This window comes from Anolis carolinensis, chromosome 4 (assembly GCF_035594765.1).
Source record: "Anolis carolinensis isolate JA03-04 chromosome 4, rAnoCar3.1.pri, whole genome shotgun sequence".
In the NCBI taxonomy this organism is placed as follows: domain Eukaryota; kingdom Metazoa; phylum Chordata; class Lepidosauria; order Squamata; family Dactyloidae; genus Anolis; species Anolis carolinensis.
In genome coordinates, this window is record NC_085844.1 from 48,095,556 (window position 1) to 48,116,063 (window position 20,508).

General features: G+C 36.4%; 1 protein-coding gene across 2 annotated transcripts in view; it reads left to right on the forward strand.

Moving 5' to 3' along the window:
- Positions 1-19,763, forward strand: part of rb1cc1 (RB1 inducible coiled-coil 1) — an 81,195-nt gene extending 61,432 nt beyond the window's left edge. The window contains exons 16-24 of one of the 2 annotated variants that reach the window (XM_062980370.1): positions 777-930; positions 2,545-2,653; positions 2,754-2,991; positions 4,756-4,810; positions 6,268-6,315; positions 12,848-12,906; positions 14,222-14,358; positions 15,692-15,762; positions 17,444-19,763. In XM_062980370.1, coding sequence (XP_062836440.1) covers positions 777-930; positions 2,545-2,653; positions 2,754-2,991; positions 4,756-4,810; positions 6,268-6,315; positions 12,848-12,906; positions 14,222-14,358; positions 15,692-15,762; positions 17,444-17,521 — 949 coding nt within the window. In that variant the 3' untranslated portion in view covers positions 17,522-19,763. The remainder of the gene's footprint in view (positions 1-776; positions 931-2,544; positions 2,654-2,753; positions 2,992-4,755; positions 4,811-6,267; positions 6,316-12,847; positions 12,907-14,221; positions 14,359-15,691; positions 15,763-17,443) is intronic. The other variant, XM_062980371.1, reaches the window with a different exon arrangement.
- The last annotated feature ends 745 nt before the right edge of the window (positions 19,764-20,508 follow it).

A 20,508-nucleotide genomic window follows, 5' to 3' on the forward strand; every position in this document is an offset into this window, starting at 1 on the left:
GTCTCTTCTTCTCTTACAACCCTTATTATTATTATTATTATTATTATTATTATTATTATTATTATTATTATTTTGTATGACACAGCAAACAAGATAGATATGCTGGATTTCGTATCACAAAATCGCATTATTATTATTATTATTATTATTATTATTATTATTATTATTATTATTAACATTGAGGCTGGGTGGCCATCTGTCAGGGGTGCTTTGCTTGTGCTTTCCAGTGCACAAGGGCAGAAGGGGATTGGACTAAATGGCCCAAGGGGTCTCTTCCTACCCTCTTTATTATTATTATTATTATTATTATTATTATTAATAATAATAATAATAATAATTAACATTGAGGCTGGGTGGCCATCTGTCAGGGGTGCTTTGCTTGTGCTTTCAGTGCACAAGGGCAGAAGGGGATTGGACTAAATGGCCCAAGGGGTCTCTTCCAACCCTCTTTATTATTATTATTAATAATAATAATAATAATAATTAACATTGAGGCTGGGTGGCCATCTGTCAGGAGTGCACAAAGGCAGAAGGGGGTTGGACTCAATGGCCCAAAGGTTCTCTTCCAACCTTCTTTATTATTATTATTATTATTATTATTATTATTGCTCGGTGGCCAACTATAGTCCGGCCCTCCAACAGTCTGAAGGATCGTGAACTGGCCCCCTGTTTCAAAAGTTTGGGGACCCCTGGTTTAGATCTTTTGCCTTTATTGTTATTTGAACTGCATCAGACTTTCATTATATTGTGAATATTTTCCTTTTTCCTCTCCCAAGTTCGACTGAATCATCTGCATCTAGCTTGGTTTCAGAGCTTCAAGAAAAGCTTCAGGAGGAAAAAGTGAAGTTTTTGGAGCAGCTTGAAGAACATGAGAAAAGAAAAAATGAGGAAATGCAAAACATCCGAACATCACTCACTGCAGAACAGCAGGTAGTGTAAGCTGCTCTGTGATGTCAGATTAGATACATTTGTTGGGGGCTGCTTTACAATGACTGAGATTCTTTGTTTTGGGTAACTTGCACAATAGTTAATCATTCCTCATTTTTTCCCCAAAGTCCTTTGATGCTATCCTTTACTTGCTAGTTGTAGATTTTTAGGCTGGTACTAATTTTCTTAGCCAGTATGTTTTTATAAAAGGCACAATGAATCAATTTCTTCTGTCACATAATTTTAATTCATTTTCGTGCTGTTTGTAGATAATTTCTTTACATTTTATATTATATTTATTGAAGTTTCTGCAGCTATTTGAGGTGTGCAGGGAGCTTAATTGTTTTTTATTTTAAAAATCTAGTATGGGTAAAATTTGAAAATTTCCTATTCCACTGAAACCCGAAAGATTATATGGTGTTCCAAAACCAGATCCATGGACCTGCTTCTCTGGGATTTTTTGTTTTTGTTTTGGCGTGACACATACTGACATTTTGTCATTCTTTTGTCTGATTCAAAATCATGTATCAAAGAGAAATACAGTAGAGTCTCACTTATCCAACATAAACGGGCCAGCAGAATGTTGGATAAGCGAATATGTTGGATAATAAGGAGGGATTAAGAAAAAGCCTATTAAACATCAAATTACATTATGATTTTACAAATTAAACACCAAAACATCATGTTTGACAACAAATTTGACAGAAAAAGCAGTTCAATACACAGCAATGTTATGTAGTGATTACTATATTTACGAATTTAGCACCAAAACATCACAATGTATTGAAAAGATTGACTACAAAAACATTGACTACTGAAAGGCAGACTGCATTGGATAATCCAGAACGTTGGATAATCGAATGTTGGATAAGTGAGACTCTACTGTATTAGCAAATTGGATTTCAGGCCCATCTCTGTCCCCTTGTTTTCAAGGGAGCTTAACAATCTTTTTACTACTATTAATGTAATATCTTGAGGTATAAGGTATTTGCAATACATATTACACTTTAGCCTATTAAATTAATGGGTTGCCTTAATGATAGGTGTCTTGGACAGACATACATGCCGTCATAGATTGTGTTTTGGACTTTTCTATTGAATGTTATGGAATTCCTATAGACCAGCTCAAGGATATTTGCAAGTGGAATGGTACAGTAGAGTCTCACTTATCCAACATAAACGGGCCGGCAGAACGTTGGATAAGCAAATACGTTGGATAATAAGGAGGGATTAAGGAAAAGACCACCAAAACATCATGTTTAACAACAAATTTGACAGAAAAAGTAGTTCAATACACAGTAATGCTATGTAGTAATTATTGTATTTATGAATTTAGCACCAAAATATCACAATGTATTGAAAACATTGACTACAAAAATGTGTTGGATAATCCAGAATGTTGGATAAGCGAGACTCTACTGTATATAGATCTAACAAATGAATATATAAAAGTATGTCAAGAGTAATGTTGAACACATTCCAGAGTTTGGATGCTATTTTAAATGCATTTGAGATGATTGAGGATATGATTGTGAAGAAAATTGTTGGTGAGGAGTCTTCTCTCATTGTATCTTCTTATACATTGCCTTACCTAAAAATCCTTTTTCTGTCTTTCAGACTACCTTTAATACTGTTTTGACAAGAGAAAAAATGAAAAAAGAAAACATAATAAATGACCTAAGTGATAAATTAAAAGTGATAAAACAACAACAAGAAAGGGACAAAGGTAACCTTGAGATGTAAAATGGTTTCCAGTTTAATTCCATATAACATCTTTGCAGTATATTAACATGATAGCTATGAATTGCTATTCACTTTTTTCTTAGATCTGATTGAAACCCTCTCTGAAGACCGAGCTCGTTTACTTGAAGAGAAGAAGAAACTTGAGGAAGAAGTTAATAAACTGAGATGTAATTTTGCTCCACCAACTTATGTGCCACCTCCTTCGGAACTTTCTGGAGCTTGTGCAGCTGATTCTTCAGCAGAACCTGAGCGATTGACTTCAGAAGCAGCCGAAGAAGGAAGAATGGATTCCACTTTGGAGACCAGCATGATGGCTGTCAAGTAAGTAGCTGTTGGAATGAATATATATCAAAATGTTGGTGACTAAATAAAGCAGTTGATTTAAAATAGTGGTTCCCAACATTTGGTCCACCAGGTGTTTTGGATTTCAGCTCCCACAATTCATAACAGCTGGCAAGCCTGCTGGGATTTCTGGGAGTTGAAGTCCAAAACAACTAGAGGTCCAAATATTGGGAATCACTGATTTATAAGTATGCTCATGCTTGAAATGTATCTCTCAATTTTCATCCCTTCAGACTGCAAATATTTACTTACATCATTGCTTTTGTGTGTAATATTTGCCTTAAAAGTTCAGAAGATTTGCCCCTTGATCATTATCTCCTAATTTGTTTGATAGGCCATAAACAGTAATATTTTCTGAAGCATGGAACTTGAATCAGGACCAATACCTGAGCACTACCATTTGAGATGATTCCCAACTAAAAATGTATTATTAAATAAAAATAATAAAACTTTATTTGTATCCCGTCCCATCTCCCCTCTGGGAACTCAGGACAGCTCACAACAAAGATGGCAGCTATTCAATGCCTAAAATACATAATAAATAAACCAATTCAATTCAAATAACAAATTTCCATTCTTTCAGCTTTGTTTTATTTTTAGAATAAGTGTGTTATTTTAATGAGGAAGGCAACATCCCTTTTCAGTGGAAGAAATTACAACCTCAGCTGACCTTTCTGTGATGTATTCTGGCCACATTTAAATACTGAGTTAGATTGCAGTGATGACTTTTCCCCCCTCAGAAATCCTTTTTCTATCCAGTGATCAGAAAGTTTTGTTGTGTATTTGTGTACTGCACATACAGTTGTGCACCACTCAATTGCTACCCATTTGTACAGCATAAAATGCTACCATCTCAGGATATGATAGAACATTGGGAGATGATAAAAAATCTTGTATTGAGTCAAAAATAGTAAAACAAAAATCATGTTGTGGAAAATCAACTGTATCAAAATTAATTGCTGAATTGGTGTTGGAATTCATTATAAAGTATTTTGTTCAAGCAATTTAAATAACATGAAGGAGGGGGGTTGCAGGTTTTGAAGACATTCTGATAAACGAAGGCAGCCCTTATTTTGTCATCTATTGTTTCAGGAGTGTCAAGCTAATTTTTATTGAGGGCCACATCATCCTTATGGTTGCCTTCAAAGGGTTGTTGAATCTATAGACAGATAATATATAACTTTTTTATATATATATTATGGTCAGAGCTCTCGTTTTTACCCATTTTGAGTCCCTGGATGTTATTGAATGACATCTCCCATTGCTTTTGATTATCTGCCATTCAGACAAGGATAATGGGTATTGTAACCCAAAATTATTTGTGGCTCTGAGGTTGGGGAAATGTTAAAGGACATTTTAACATTAGACATGCTATCCTCAAGCTTTGTCTCTAAATTCAAAACCCACTATCCTGACTAAACAGAACAAATTGCAGCCTTACAGATGTTACTGTATTGCTATTCCCATCAGCTCTGGTCATGATGTCTAATTGTGAGGAATACAGAAATTTTAGTCCAATATCTGGAGGGCCACATAAGATGACATGGCAGGCCTGATTTCGGCTGCTGGTTTGACACATGTGGTTTATACAATGGAACATATATAGTATATTCATTAAACTGGAAAAACATAGAATGTCAAGATTAACGTAGTATTACAGACAATCATAACATAAAACTATTTGGTTAGCCAGGGTTTTTTAAAGAAATCTGTGCATTTTATTAACATCTTGTTTGTTTTTAGTGAAAATGCACAAATGTTGTCTGAAGAAAAACAGAGGATAATGATGTTAGAAAAAGTGAGTACATTTCCCCTACTACCAGTCTACTTCTTAAGCATTACTACGTGGTAATTGCCATATTACTGTTGCTGTCCTCCTAGTAGATGCTTAGTTCTTTGACTGCCAATCTGATACTATGCTATTTCAGTCAGAACAATTGATTTCATTCACTACCCCTCTCAAAATTGGAAGTATGCATGTAGTAAGCTTTAAATGTCAAATCTACAGTTTAAAAGATATCAAGCAACAAGACTGAATGTTCTTTCGGCCAATGTAACCAGTTGTGTTTAGATATTGAGCCTCATGAACATATCTCATGCGGTCAGCGAGTTAGAAGTAAATCGAGACAAAGAAATTCTTGGTCTTTTTCTCCATCCTCAGGGGAGAGGAAGCAGCAGATATTTGTCCTCAGACAAATAAATTAACATTATTAAAGTGCACATGTCTGTGTTAGACCCAATGACAATATTTTATTTTCATCTTACTGTCCCAGTTGGCTGCTGCATTTGTTGGTGGAAGAAAATAAAACCCTGACTTCAGTGACTTTAAAATTGTATTTCTAAGTTATAGAAATATTCCTCTCAAGAAAAAAAATATCTGAGGGCCATATTTCAGTTTCAACATCAGATCTTATGAAAGTCACACCTGTTGTGAGCAGCTGTGTTTTTTTTACACTATATCAAAAGCTGATTTTTCAAGGAGAAAGCATTACAGAAGCCTGTGTAATTTGGTACAGCTGACTTTATCATCTTAGTGTTTCTGTATGGAGAGATAAATGTGTATTGGATTTCAGGCTTTTCTTGCTTTTTTAAAGAAAAGAACCAGTATTTATGTTTATTCAGAGCTGAGTACTCTTGAATTGAATATAAAATAGTGAAATTATGTGTATGAAGGTATTATACCATATTTACTCTAATATAATGCCCACCTTTTTTGGCTAAATTACATATCCAAAAGGGAGGTACATATTAGATTTGATGATGTGTTAGTCGTGCACCTAAACCCCTCCATCAGGGGAAACCAAGCCCCTCCATCAGGCCAAGGCTGACAAACTCACTAGCCTCAGCCTGATGGAGGAGGAGCAGCTTCCCAACTAGCCTCATTCATGGAGCCTTCAAAAACTCCCTCTTGGCTTTGAAGGTGTCATGAATGAGGCCTTAATTGGGAAGTTGCTGCCCCTCCACCAGGTTGAGGCTGGTGAGTTTGTCAGCTTTGGCCTGATGGAGAGGCATAGCTTCCCCTTGCCAGTCACTCATTCCAAGGCAAGCAGCAGAACAGCCGGCAGGCAAGGGAAACTGCATTACATTCAACAACTTTTTTTTTTTTGCAGTGCCCACCTTCAAAATTGAGGTGCACATTACAATTGATGGTGCATTATACTTGAGTAAATACAGGTATTCATTTGTGCTGTATATTTTTTAAATATATGTATATATTAAAGCATTGTAATGGTCTTGTACTACTTTGTTTGACAGACTCTGCAGCTGAAAGAAGAAGAAAACAAGAGGCTTAATCAAAGATTGGTAAATACAGATATTTATATGGATTATTCAAATTCTGTTTTAGAAAGTCAGATTCGTTTAATTAAGATGTATAAGGCCAGAATACTAGTAGTCCTTTGCTATCCTAGGACAAAATCCATTGTTACGCAAGTAAACTGACTTGTAGGCACACAAGAACTCTGTGATGGCTATATTTTTTTTCTCTGCAATTTATCTTAAAGTTACTATTTCTGAAAAGCCTGGTGTTTTACATCAAAATAGAATCTGTGAAAAACAAATTGAGGATTAAAGAAAAGATTCCTAAAAATAATCAAAAACCTGGAATTTTATCAAGGTAGATTTTCAACAGTTAGTTCATACATATTATAGAAATGGTGGTTGTTGCTGTTCTGTGATGGCTTGGGAAGAGCCCTTTATTTCTGGTGTTGCATATTTGTCATTTAGTATTTATTTCACATTATTAAATTCAAAAGATGTACAAAATGCCACTAATTCAAAAATTTATCTATATATATAAAAATGTAATGTTCGTTTTCCCCTTAACTTAAACAACAAAACTACATGACCAAATCCCACCAAATTTGGCAACAAAAGACATAGTCATCCATTCTGTGTTTTTCAATTAAAAAAACCCAAAAAATATAAAGTGGAAATAAAGGGGATTAGAAGTGGCCAAGGTGTCCCAGGCGCCTCACCCATCGCTTCATTCCCTTTCCGTGCAAGCAGCAGAGAAAGAAGGGAGCCAGAAAGATTCTGTGATGTAATATTGGATTACATTGCATTGCATTGGGAGGAAAGAGAGAGTCTGGAGAGAGAGGGGGGGAAGAGAAAAAGAGAAAACCTGGCGTGGAGGGAAGGACTCTGGAGCCGAACACAAGGATAAAAAGAGAAAAGGAGAGAGAGAGAGAAGCTCCCGCTGTCTTTGCGAGTGAGGGCGGGCGCTTCAAAGGCTTCCTCCCCTCAGCAAGCAGCTGAGAAAGAAGGGAGCCAGAAAGATTCTGTGATGTTATATTGAATTACATTGATTTCCATTGCATTGCATTATATTTATAAAACCCTCCCCGATGATCCATTCAAATTTTGGACTTCAACTCCCACAATCCCAAAATGCCTACCTGCTGTTAGGAATTGTAGGAGTTGAAGTCCAAAAGACCTGGAGGGCCCAATAAGATGGTGCAAGCCCCTATCGTTTCACATAACATTATAATATAGACCAGCCATGGACAAACTTAGGCCCTCTTGGTGTTTTGGACTTCAACTCCCACAAACGGGCCCTCTTGGTGTTTCGGACTTCAACTCCAACAATTCCTAACAGCCGGAATTATGGGAGTTGATGCACATGCCAGATAATTACAGATAAAATAGACACAAATATATGCACCAAATATGACTCCCACCATTAAAAAAAAAACAGGACAGTACATAAAGTACAACACTCTGAAAACGGGGGAATTCCTGACAGGATACAATCAGGGCCAGCTAACACCTCTCAACAAAGAATTCCCCCAGGGATCAAGCAGCCAGGCTTTGAAGCTACAAGGCCATTACATGCTAATCAAGGTGACTAATTACAGCTTTCATACCTGCCACACCGAGACTATTCATTGTATTCCAGCTCACCAAATAAGGATTCCCATAGGAAGAAAACGGCCAGGGTTTGAGGCTGCAAGGCTATTCACTGCTATTCCACCTGGCCAACTAATGATTCCCATAAGCCACAGCAACGCGTGGCCGGGCAAAGCTAGTGGACTAATAAAGTAGTTGGGTATCAACTAGCATAAGATATTTTAGCCTTAAGATCAAGTTTTCACTAGACACTTGACTTTTTAAAAATGAATGTTCTGTCCTTATAATGGAGATCTCATTCAAGGGACTGGGAATCTGTTTCAAATTGAATAGCTTCTCCACTTTAAAAAAGTGGGGATCCTGCCAAAAAGAGAAATCCATATGGATCATTAATACCAACAACTTCAGTTCTGAGATTACGTCATAAATTGTATTTCAACAGCTAACCCTTACACTTGGAGTAATGTGTCCCCTTTTCTATGCATGTTAGAAAGCATATAAGCTGGAAATAAGACTCTCAAAACAATTAACTAGTCTGGAACCATGAAATGTGGCTTTAATTTGAACTTGACAGAATAATGAACTGATTCATGACAAGATCCTTTTAATTTTATTTTCTGAATATATATATAATCTATCTGAGCAATAAATCAGACAAATTTATGTTCCTATTTATTTTGAGTTAGGAAACAGTGGTAATGAAAGATGTTTGAAGAATAATTTTAATTTCTGAATCTAACTAAAATCTGTTTGAGCAATAAATCAAAACTAATTTGGACACGGTCACATTTATGTTTTCATTTAATTTGAGTTAGGAAACAATGGTAATAAAAAAACAATGTAGAGATGCCTAAATAATACAGTGTTTACTAGTTTATACATATGGATAATTGGCATTCTGATGTATTCTGCAGTCCTTGTTTCAACTTCAAAAAATACTCTAATTGATACAAATATTTGATTTTTGAAGCTATTATATCTTCACTGGTTCCTGTTCCTTTCAACAACAAAATCAGCTTCCGTTTTCCTTTGCATCTTCCTATTCATCCTAAAAACCTGATCCAGAGGGAAAATAAACCTGGAGCAAGTTTAATGCCGCCGTAGGGGAAGGGGAATAAAAGTAGATTTTGCCAGCAATATATATGGAAGTCTATCACTGGCTCTGGATGTTTCTGTTTGCAGTTTGCCACCCCTTTAACTGCCATAGCTCGGTGCTAAGGAATCTTGGGAGTTGTAGTTTTACACAGTCTTTAACCTTCCATGCCAAACAACGCAGGTACCTCACCAAGCCACAAATGCCAGGATTCCATAACACTGAGCCATGTCAGTGGTATCAAAGTGCATTAATTATATCATATAGATACTCCCTAAATCAGAGAAGGCAACTATTTCGGAGCTGCTTTGTAGAGCCTTGTAGAGCTGCACCCACTGCAAAAAAAAAATAAAAATCCAATGTTTTGCCTCAAAATCCTCCCCACACATCCCCATCCCTGGTTCCTTCATTTTATAAAAAAAAATATCCTACAGTTGCATTGCAGATAGAATCATAGAGTTGGAAGAGATCACATGGGACATCTAACTAACAATGAGAATGAAAAACGGGTGGAAAGCAATACTTGATATTAGACATGCCACTTAGTGTTAGTTTGCACCCTTGGTAGGGCTGGAGTCCTAACTTTCCTTGAAAGGGGGAATAGCTCTTTAGTCTTTGTAGAATTCAAAATAATCACTATTCTTCTCAGTTGATCTGCAGGAAACAAATTTGCTGTACAACTTTACACTTAATTTGGCAAATGAGTGAGGTCACAAGAACATCACATTTTCATGTTTTAGAAATTTTATGCCATAGTCTTTTCTGTACTACATGCACGCACACGCTGTGTGTAGCCAGTAGCCACATTAAATGAAATTGCTATTTAGGCTTTCTACTATATTTTGCCTGTATTGGAAACGAATAGAGGCAAAGATGTTCGGGGATGAGGCTGAGGTCCCTTTGACAACCAACTATATCCATCTTACATCCTTTTACCAAAGAGCAAGCTCAGTGAAACTCGGGTATAAATCGGAGTAGAAATGTACAGCACTGCAATGTTAACAAGCTTTTAAAAAGAAAACAACTACCTTAGCTTTTGCACATATTTAGAAAAGAAATTATCTCTGTTAATTTTGGAAAACAAATGGATTTGTTAAAAATGGTTTCTTTTTCCTATGTAGTCATATAAAACTCTTTCAACATTAACGTAATATCCTAATCCTGGGTCAAGTTAGTATAACGGTTTCCATTTTGTAGACAGAATGAACAAATAGACACTACATGGTTTGACTGAACTAGAATATGACAACCTAGAGAAACAGGAGCAGGTTTTTTGTGCCTGGTACAGATGAGGAAAAAAGTAGAAGGCTGAATGGGCACTAAATTGAAGAGAGAGACTCCTGAGTAGGAAAAAGAGATGGAGGGAAGAAGAGTAGTCAGAAAGAGAAAATACATTTGAGGAAATCAACTAACGGTGTTCTAACCTGTGTGAAAGTGGTACAGGCTGATCAAGTTATGATGCAGAGGAAAGGGGAAAATAACAAGTGGAAGAAGAGAAATAGCACCTGGGTGGACTAAGGTTTTGAACCTAGGAGAAGCTGGGTATTTTAATAGAAGAGAATGTGTGTCCTTATTTCTACTGTAGCTCCATAGATGGATACAAAGGACACCCTGGGAGTATGCATTTCAGGGCATTTTAAATGGAATTTTAGTTGTTGTTTTTTAAATCCACACACTGAAGTTTTATGTTTAGGCACTAGGTGACAGACTTTTCTTAGCCACAAGGAACAGAACGAGCGGCAGTCCTGTGTGTTCATTTCTTTACACACACTTTCAGGCATACGGATTTTTGTCAAGCATCTGGATCTTTGGATTCAGTCTGATGTGTCAAAGGGGAAAGGCTTAACAGATGATAAAATAACTTCCTTACTGATTTAATATGACTTCTGGTCTTTGGAAACACTTTTGGAAACCTTTCTTGGAATTTATGTTGAAAGCAGGACAAATGTTAATAAGTTCTTTATAGTGGTTGAACCTAAAATTTCCATAAAATTGACATTAATCAAAATTTTAATGTGGAGAAAGTGTTTTGTTTAGAGCAGTGGTTACTAACCTTTTTTTTTTTACCAGGGACCACTTTGATTTTTTTTTGTTAGCACAGACCACAAGGTTCAAGAATAATAAACTGTAGGTAAGGTTTTCCCCTGAAATTAAGTCCAGTCATGTCTGACTCTGGGGGTTGGTGCTCACCTCCATTTCTAAACCGAAGAGTCGGGGTTGTCCATAGGTCATGTAGCTGGCATGACTACATGGAACGCCGTTACCTTCTTGCCGGAGTAGTATCTATTGATCTACTCACATTTGCATGTTTTCAAACTGCTAGGTTGGCAGAAGCTGGAGCTAATAGCGGGAGCTCATCCCGCTCCCCAGATTTGAACCAGAGACCTTTTGGTCAGCAAGTTCAGCAGCTCAGCAGTTTAACCTGCTTCATCACCGGGGGCTCTGGTGTTAATCTAATAAACTGTGTTAATCAAAAAATAAACTTTAATCAAACTTTTAACATATTTGTTAAGCTTAATAGTAACATGAATTAAGAGTACGTTATAATATAAAAATAACATTTTAAATAGAAAATTAAATTCCGTTTGCGTCAATGTGAAGGAAGCCCCGATGAGCCAGGGAGAAAGAGGCTGCCTTCCCTTCCTCCTCTACTTTGCGGCGAGTGACTGGTGAGGTAGCCAGCTCTGGCAAGGCAATGATTTTGGCAAGCTGAGGAGGAAGACTCCGCAGTCCCCAGGCACCTTTGCTGGCTGCAGGAGCCAAGGGGGTCACTCCTCCACTTGTATGGCCACCTTCGCCTCTTTCTCCTTGGCTCCTAGAGCCAGCTGGAAGCCCTGCCCCCTGCCCTTCACACACAGGCATACAGAGGACTGCACCAACAGAAGAAGAGGGGGTCATGGTAGGCAGAGTGATGTGGAACGCAGCACCTCATTGCTGCCGCCCTGCCGGACATAGGTCCACCTCACACACTTGGGCTCCTTCCCCCTCCCCCCTCCCAAAAGAATGTGTGTGACTGACTGATGCTGAGTGGTGTGAGTACATGACATGTAGCGTCAATCACTTGCCCTGCCCCCAGCCTCCCACGCTCACCTGATGTCCTACTCACTATAGCAACGGATATATTAAAATGAATTAAGGCTTAACATTTTAAATGTTATATGGACCAGTTCGCGGGCCACTGGTTGGGAACCACTAGTATAGAGCTTGCATTTTGTTCTTCTGGAGTTCTCATGTACCAAATAGTTGTTGAGTATTACAGTTCAGTGACTGTTTTATTGCATGGAAATGATCTTTCCATCTATAGATGGATATGGATGTCATTTTTTTCAACATCTAGCCCAGTGATACACATCTTAAATGTAATCCAATCCATAATATAGTTCCTTTACAGATAGTTGTGGTACCTTTCCTACTGAATTATTTTTAAAAATCAGCAGTCTTAAGGCTGATTATAAGAGTACGTACTCCCAGATCCCACTGAACAAAGAATATATTTACTGGATCAGTCAAATTTTTTTGATTCTGCAAAACAGTGGCTGAGAAGTGTCATTTTTCTAGGATCCTGTGGTGAAAGAAGTATCTGTGCTTTCTCCCTCCTTTTCCTTATTTAGCCCATATTTGATAGTCTTGAAATTGAGCAGTCAAAACCACACATGTACACTCAAGAGTTGCACAAATGCTCATCTTACTAAGTTCCATTTAGCATTCACACAAGTAACTGTGGGATTGAACATGTCTTAGAGTCATACTGCAGTGCTCAAACTACTAGGGCACACTGGTTCCCAGACTAACTTTAAGAAGGTACAATAAGTACTAAAAAAGCAAGAAATAATACGTAGTTTTGTTCAACCTATACTTGAAATGAAAATAATAATGCTTTTCTCATTTTTGCAGATGTCTCAAAGTATGTCTTCACTATCCCTAAGACATTCTGAAAAAATCGCTATCAGAGAGTAAGTATAATAATAATAAACGTGATTTATATCCCACACTATCTCCCCAAGGGAACTCAAGTATATGTGTGGCTATACATTTAGATTACAATGATTGCAAACACTACTTGCCTAAACCTGCATAGATCTCATTAATGCTGTCTTTTCCACATATATAGACATCCACCACCTTTTTTGTTGTGTTGTAAAATCTGGAGTTTCTGCATACAGGACTCCTGTGCTTACTAGAATGTTTAAGCCTCTGTTTTTGAAATAAATGCATTCTTGGGCATTACTTTTTTGTAAAGAGCATTTTATACTAGAGGCAGAAATAACATGGAAAAATAGAGAAGGGTTCCTCCAGTACAAAAATGTCAATTCTATATGTTTCCACTTCTTCCCCAAAAGTTAACAATATGTGTTCATGAAATGAAACAGCCAGGAAGATCAGCTTTGTGTTAGTAAACAAAATCATTTCAATTGTTCTAGAGACCACTTGAAAGTTTCTGCCAATATATATCCAGGAATAATTGGTTCTTTTTTCAACTTCCACTTTTTTATGATTTCCATTCTGGTGGCTAAACTTAAAAGACGTATATTTTAATATGTTTTTTGGGGGAGAGAGGTAATATCATCTTTTCTCTCTGTTCATGTATGAACAGTAAGAAATTCTGGTGGTAGCTGCTATTTACTTTGCCTGTTTTAGGCCCACACAGATACAGTCTAAAGTCGTATTCTGTTTTACTTGAAGATGGTTGTTCTCCTTCGGTTTTTCTTTATCATCTTCATTTAAATGCTGCTAAAATAGTCCCAACTGCACAGAGGACAAAAAAGGAAAGGGGATCTAGGCAGACAGAAAATATTTTTCACAAGAAACTTCTGTCGTCAGTGGTATTTGTGTTTTCTGCTACCCTTTTCTTTATTTATATTGTTATCTAGCACTTTCTTTCAAAGAGTAAATGCATATCCTCTCTTGCACCTCTAATTTTCTCTTTAAAATGATCCTGTGAAATAGATGAGGCTTGACATATAGCCACTGGCCAGTAGCCACCACCGTTGACCTTCATGGCTGTGTGTGGATTTAAACTTTGATCTCTCTAGACTTAGTCTAACAACACTGGCTCTTTTCTTTCTTGCTTTTTTTTAAAGAACTAGAGCCCATTATGTGATTCATTATAACAATTGTCTAAGTATTTGATGAGTTTCTGCAGTTAATCTGTTGCATAAAGAAAATGTGTGTAGTCCTTCAAAAGTACATTGGTAATTAACATAAAGCCCGTGGATGAATATCCATAGAATTGTACATCTCCTACTGATTTTTGTTCCTTTGATTCAGTTTCCAGGTTGGCGATTTGGTTCTCATTATTTTGGATGAACGTCATGACAACTATGTATTATTCACAGTTAGCCCAACTTTGTATTTCTTACATTCAGAATCTCTTACAGCACTGGATCTCAAACCAGGTGAGTGTGGTAAGTGTCATAACCCTGAAGAGACTGTTCTAATCATTTCAAAACTTAATCACATATTAAAATGTGCTGTTTATCCACATTTGTATGTATGTATGAATATTCATTTATATTGCTCTGATAAATTCCAAAGTGAGAACCACATAAGGCAATTTGGCTAGATTTGTGATAAATCTTAATGAAGCTATCCAAATCTAAGCAGTGTCCTGAAGAAGTGTTAGCAAATTTAGTTTAGAGAGGGACACACACAGAGAATTTGATGTATTTCTCCCCAAACTACCTATGAAAAGAAAGCATCACATGAGGTTGAGAAATTTTGAGTGCTATATGCCCAGCTACCTCTTTGTGTTCCATACCCACCAGCACCATTTGTACTGTGATACACACACACACACATGTTCTGAAATATTGCATGTTTCTTGTCTAAAGACACTTCTGTGACATAAGCCTCTTTTATAAAAATGCCCCTTCTGCCAGAAAAGTCATGGGAGAGAAGTAAGGCAAATCATAACCTTAAAAACCGCTGCTTGTGTCATTTCTGCAGTTTTACCTGGGGGGAGGGAGGTCTAATTAAAGGCAGTATTACACAATTGCCCACTGTATAGGGCAGGGGTGTCAAAATTCATTTTAATCAAGGGCCACATCAGCCCTTTCAAAAAACCACTGAATCTATGGATAGAAAATCCATAGATATAGTTGGCCAACTATAATTTTTGTACATAGTGGTTGGTGATCTTTAGTTTTTGGATCCCCAGATGTTATTGAATGACAATCCCCAACACTTGATTATCCCCATGCAAACTGGGGGTTATGGGAATTGCGAGCCAATAGCCCTTGTGCCTTACTGTATATTGTAACTGCTAAAATAAAATGCAGACTGCATTGTAGTAAGTGGTCTGTTATTTGCTCTCCTCCACACATAGAATGAATACGGTATCCCTATTTCACAGATTTTCACTTATTGCGGGTGGTCCTGGAACGTAACCCCCGCGATAAGTGAGGAAACACTGTACTCATTACAACTCAGATCTTTTGGCTGACGAAAGCAGAGGATTCTCCCTTGACAGTTCCCTACTTCTGCTGCATAGTCTGAAAATCGCATTGTGCCAACGTAACAGGCCATTGTGATGTATAAAGCATGATCAGGATTCCAGGCTATGTATCCAATAATATGAGAATAGTGTCAAGTGTATGAGTGATAATGTTGTTGTTATTATTCTATCAGATAATTAATATTGGCTTTTGTGGTTGTTAGAAGTATGCCATTGTTATATAGTTTTGTAACAAGAAGGACAATAGTTTGTATATCATGAGTAACAAACACTTTTTTTTCTAGCTTCAGGCACAACTCGAAGGCCCTGGGTTTTAGGGAAAGTAATGGAAAAAGAATATTGTCAGGCAAAAAAGGTAAGCTTCAAAGGTCTGAAACAGAATTCCTCTGTATTTCTTTGACTTTTAATTATAATTTTTCATAGGAGCATTACTAAAAGTAATTTAGTTCTTTCAGTCACCAGTCAGCTTTATAGTCCAGTCCAAGTTACCTTTTTTACCCAAGCCTGGGATAGCATTTTAAAAATTAACACATGGACATGTTAGTGTAAAGCTCATTTATGTGTAATGTAATGTGTTATCTTTCAATTGTTTTTATAGAAAAATTGCATCAAATCCTCAAATCTGGCCACAAAGACAATGTTTTGGAAATAATAAGGAAATGTTTTCTGCTGCACCCAGAAAGTAATGGCTTATAACAGTCTGTAATTTGCTTCCCAAATAGAACATTGCTGTGTCATTTTTCCAAAAATAATATCCTACAGACAAAGTTACTTCTGAAACAGTACTTAAAAGTTCTGATTGTCCCTAGTATTTTTTTCAAGAAAATGCTCTTGATCAGCTTCTAATTCTAAAGCAGTGGTCCTCAACCTGTGGGTCCCCAGATGTTTTGACCTTCAACTCCCAGAAATCCTAACAGCTGATAAACTAGCTGAGATTTCTGGGAGCTGTAGGCCAAAACACCTGGGGACCCACAGATTGAGAACCACTGCTCTAAAGCAACTTCAAAGATGAAAAGCAGTCTAAGTATTGAGTTTATAATAAATCATCAAGTAAATCAATGCACTAAGCCATTGTGACCAGTCTAAAGGAGACTTGAAATTACTTAAAAGTATGCTGACTTGGATGATGTAGTTGAGATGGCTTCGATTTCAACCATGGGCACAGTGCAGCCCCTCCAAGGCTGTTTTTGGAGCTCTCAGCCTCTCCAGACTTCCCTCTCTCTGGCCTAAATGCCAGTTCGCCCTTTAAAGGGGCTCTCGGGATTGATTAAAATAATAAAAAATACAGATTTTTCCAGAAGCATACTTCATTTATGTTTATAAATAGTATTTTTCAGTTCATACAATCAAAGGATATTGACAAGAGTATCACTTCATGGGCTTTTTGTGGTGTATGATACGTCTTGGAGAAAATGGCTGAATGAGGGGGTTAATGGGAGAGCTTTCTTCAAGGGGCTAAGAATCCTTCACAATTAAAAGAAGTGGTGACCATCCTATTTAAGTCTGTCTTTAAGACATAACGCCATCTCTGTTACTCTGGGCCAACCTTCATCATCCCATAATTGAACTTGGATATCTGGTGATGCCTTAGCTCCCAGTGTTCATAAATGAGGTAGATAATTATTTGCCTGGCTTCAGATTTGGTAATGGAAAATATACTGCTTTGGGTCCTTTGGTGTCATCCAAGTCAGCATAAATAGAAATGCAAATTGGCAGCAATGTACTGTTGAGTGGCCTTCATTGATGAATTACTTTAAAATTCCCTTCAGAATTTAAAAGTGATTTTGGATGTAGACATTGATCACAAGGTTTTTGTAACAAAATTCCAAGATCAGTATAAATAATTACAAAATGATGAGCTCAGCGAGGATTAAAGTTTGATAGTAATGCATGACAGTTAAGGACATTGCTATAAATTGCATACTAAAAGAATTTGAAATGTCGTGTTTGGCAATCCAACTTCTTAAAAATCTGTCTTAGTTGACAATTTAGGTAGCATTTGAAATAATCCTCTTTGTTGTTGTTGTTTTTTTTAGGCACAAAACAGATTTAAAGTTCCTCTTGGTACAAAATTCTACAGAGTAAAAGCAGTGCCATGGAACAAGAAAGTATAACACTATCATGGAAATTCAGCCCATTGCCACTTTTCTTTCTGGCTTGGCCTTCAGGTCTCATTTGTCACTCCAAGCAGCAGGCCATCTTTTTATACTAAGGTCATACAACAATGCTCCACTATGGGATACTTTTTCTTTTTAATGTGTTACATTTGAGAATCAAACATTTCATCACAACATCTGGCCTAACTGTTCCAGTTTTTTTTACCCAAATAACTGTAGAAGTGTGGACCAAATGAGTTCATTTTCTGAAAGGGCAAATCTTGTTCATCATGGCTTATTTATTAGCCATGTTAATTGCCTGTTAAATATACATTAGTTCATATTAGGTGTTAAATGTTAGCTATCATTACCAGCATATGTCCTTTGTGAAATCATTATCAAAGTACCTGCACTCTTTAACAGATTCTTTATAATATGTATAAAATACATCAGCTATCTAAAAGAGGAGTGTTCATTGCATGCAGATAATCATAATTTTCTTCAACATGAGATTGCCTCAGTAGATGAAAAGGTAACTTGCTTCATGGCATTAAAAAGCCTTTTAATATAAATGGCAGAGAAAAGGGAAAAAAAGTATCTTCTTAGACTGATATGATTCATATCAGTCCTCGGTAAAACTCCAGTCTTCAAAGCATTTTGAAGGATTGATCACAGATTTTGAAGGGAAGTAGGTGTGTTCTTGTATTTAAATAAAATGCCGGAGCCTTCCCAATTCACAGAGAGTCTTGTATTAATCTATTTAGAAAAATCATATTGATGAAATTGTATTTCGTGACTGAGGTTCAGGAAAGAGAAGAATCCATTGTACATTAACTATAAAAAGGCCATTTAAGTAACAAATTATTGTATTGTAAAAGACATGTAGAATTTAAAAACAATAAAGATTTGAACCTGTAAATGTCTCAATGGTCTGCATGCTTTTTAAATGCCAGTGTAGTGCATTTCTATCCAAATTGTTCTTGTAAATTTGAAATTAAAATGTATAAGGCAATTTGTATTAATATAAAAATGCTTGTATTATTCCAAAAGAACTACATTCTGAAAATTTCAGTGTATGGTTGAGCTCATAATTTAAATGACAGTTTTACGTTTGCACAGCAAAACATCTAAGTAAAATGGTTCAAATAAATTGCTTGTGACAAGGCAAATTGTGGCTTTGTTCTAACCATTTTTCTTCTCTTTTGATGGTGGAATCTGATAATGATGTTGATGAAGAATCTGGTTACAATTCTTATTGTAACCACACTATCTGATTAACTATGATCTATCCAACCTGGAAGAAGTTGGTTTGCTCTGTATATACTTTGTAAAGTTTAATGATTTTTGTGTTTTTACTCTTGTTCTTAGACTGCATGATTTCTTTTGGCCTCTCATGAGTTGATACATAAATACTGAGCTGGATAATCCTTTCTATCCATGTGCTTGAAAACTCTCTTTTTCTATTTTCTAAGCTGCACAGGGAATCTACTTGGATAGTAGCAGCTGCCATGTACAGAAACTCTGTCTCAGCTCATGAAGGACCAGGACAAATTATCCCAGTTCAAGTTCAACCCATTTCATCTGCCTTGACTGCCTAATCTATTTTGGACTTTAAACCACTTTCCTTTGACATTAAACGGAGGTTGATTTAAGACCTCATACCATCACATTTTGTTTTCATATCCTGGTTCCTTGAGAATTCTCTTTCCCTTGCTATATAGTCTTTGAAGTTTATAGAAAATTTCATTCTTGTATGTATATTGTGTACCTATTGGAGAGAGCACTTTTCCAATCGTTTAAGTAGTATATTCCTGGATTTTAAATTACTCTCAGAATGCGACATATGTTCTTGTAAATGTTTATCCTGAAAAGAGAATTTGGTTCCTAGCTTACACAGACCTCTCAGAAATACTTTAAGAATATTACATCATACAGTTATAATATAAATAACTGGTGATGACCTTGGTTTTTCAGAAATATTTTTCATGTGTTTCATTTTATAATCTTCGTGTGTATCTAAAATGGAAATTCTGTCAAACAAACCCCTAACATATTCTGTAATGATTCTGAGCAGTCATTTGAAAAATATTTAGTTTACATACTTGCTGGATATTGCCGCCTGACTAGCCTGTGAAGGTATGACTACTATGTACTGCCACCTTGTTTCATCTTCCTCAACAACAACAAAACTATGTCTTCATAATTTGAATAAAGACCACACGGAAAGTGAGGAGAGGGTATAAAATTACCCAAAAGTGTATTTCTAGTTCAATGTCTCATTTATGTACATTCTTTTCATTCCTATAAGTATTTTGTAAATCCTGATATAAAAGTAATAGTAAGCTTTCTTTTATACTGGACTAAAATTATAGTTAAGTGCCCAACATCAATGCTTTTCATTTTAAATTAGAAGAATCATACAATAGTAATAATACAATAGTAATTTATGTGCCTAATTCTGCAAGCTCAATTTCCTTTATGATTCATAGTTTAGAGCAGAATATATGAAATCAGACTACTATTGTACTAGATAGGTTGTGAAGGGAAGTCTTGACAATTATGGCACTAGTACCAAGCCAATTGTCAATTCCTCATACTAGTTTCAAGGCCAAGAAGATGAACCTCCAAATTCTTGAGTTAAGATGTATGTATGTGTTATAGCTTCAATATGGGGCCTGCTTTGAATCACATAGCATCTGTCTTGGTGTGGTGAACCACTGGTATTGTGTGGGTCCCCACACAAAAGGAGACATCTGTTCTGTATGGTATGTGTTGTCTCACATTCCAGGAGAAAAAACATTGGCAACAATGTGGAGTAAATGGAACATTTAATCCACCTATTACATAAGTGAAAATGAAAAGAACATGAACAGCATTTGTTGCAAAATTTTCATGTGCAGTACATGCATATTGTGCTGGGCATTTGTACAAGGATTATGTTTTAAATGGCATCAGTTCGCTTACAGTTGGTTTTCTTTCTAAATTTTGGAATAATTTTTCAAAAG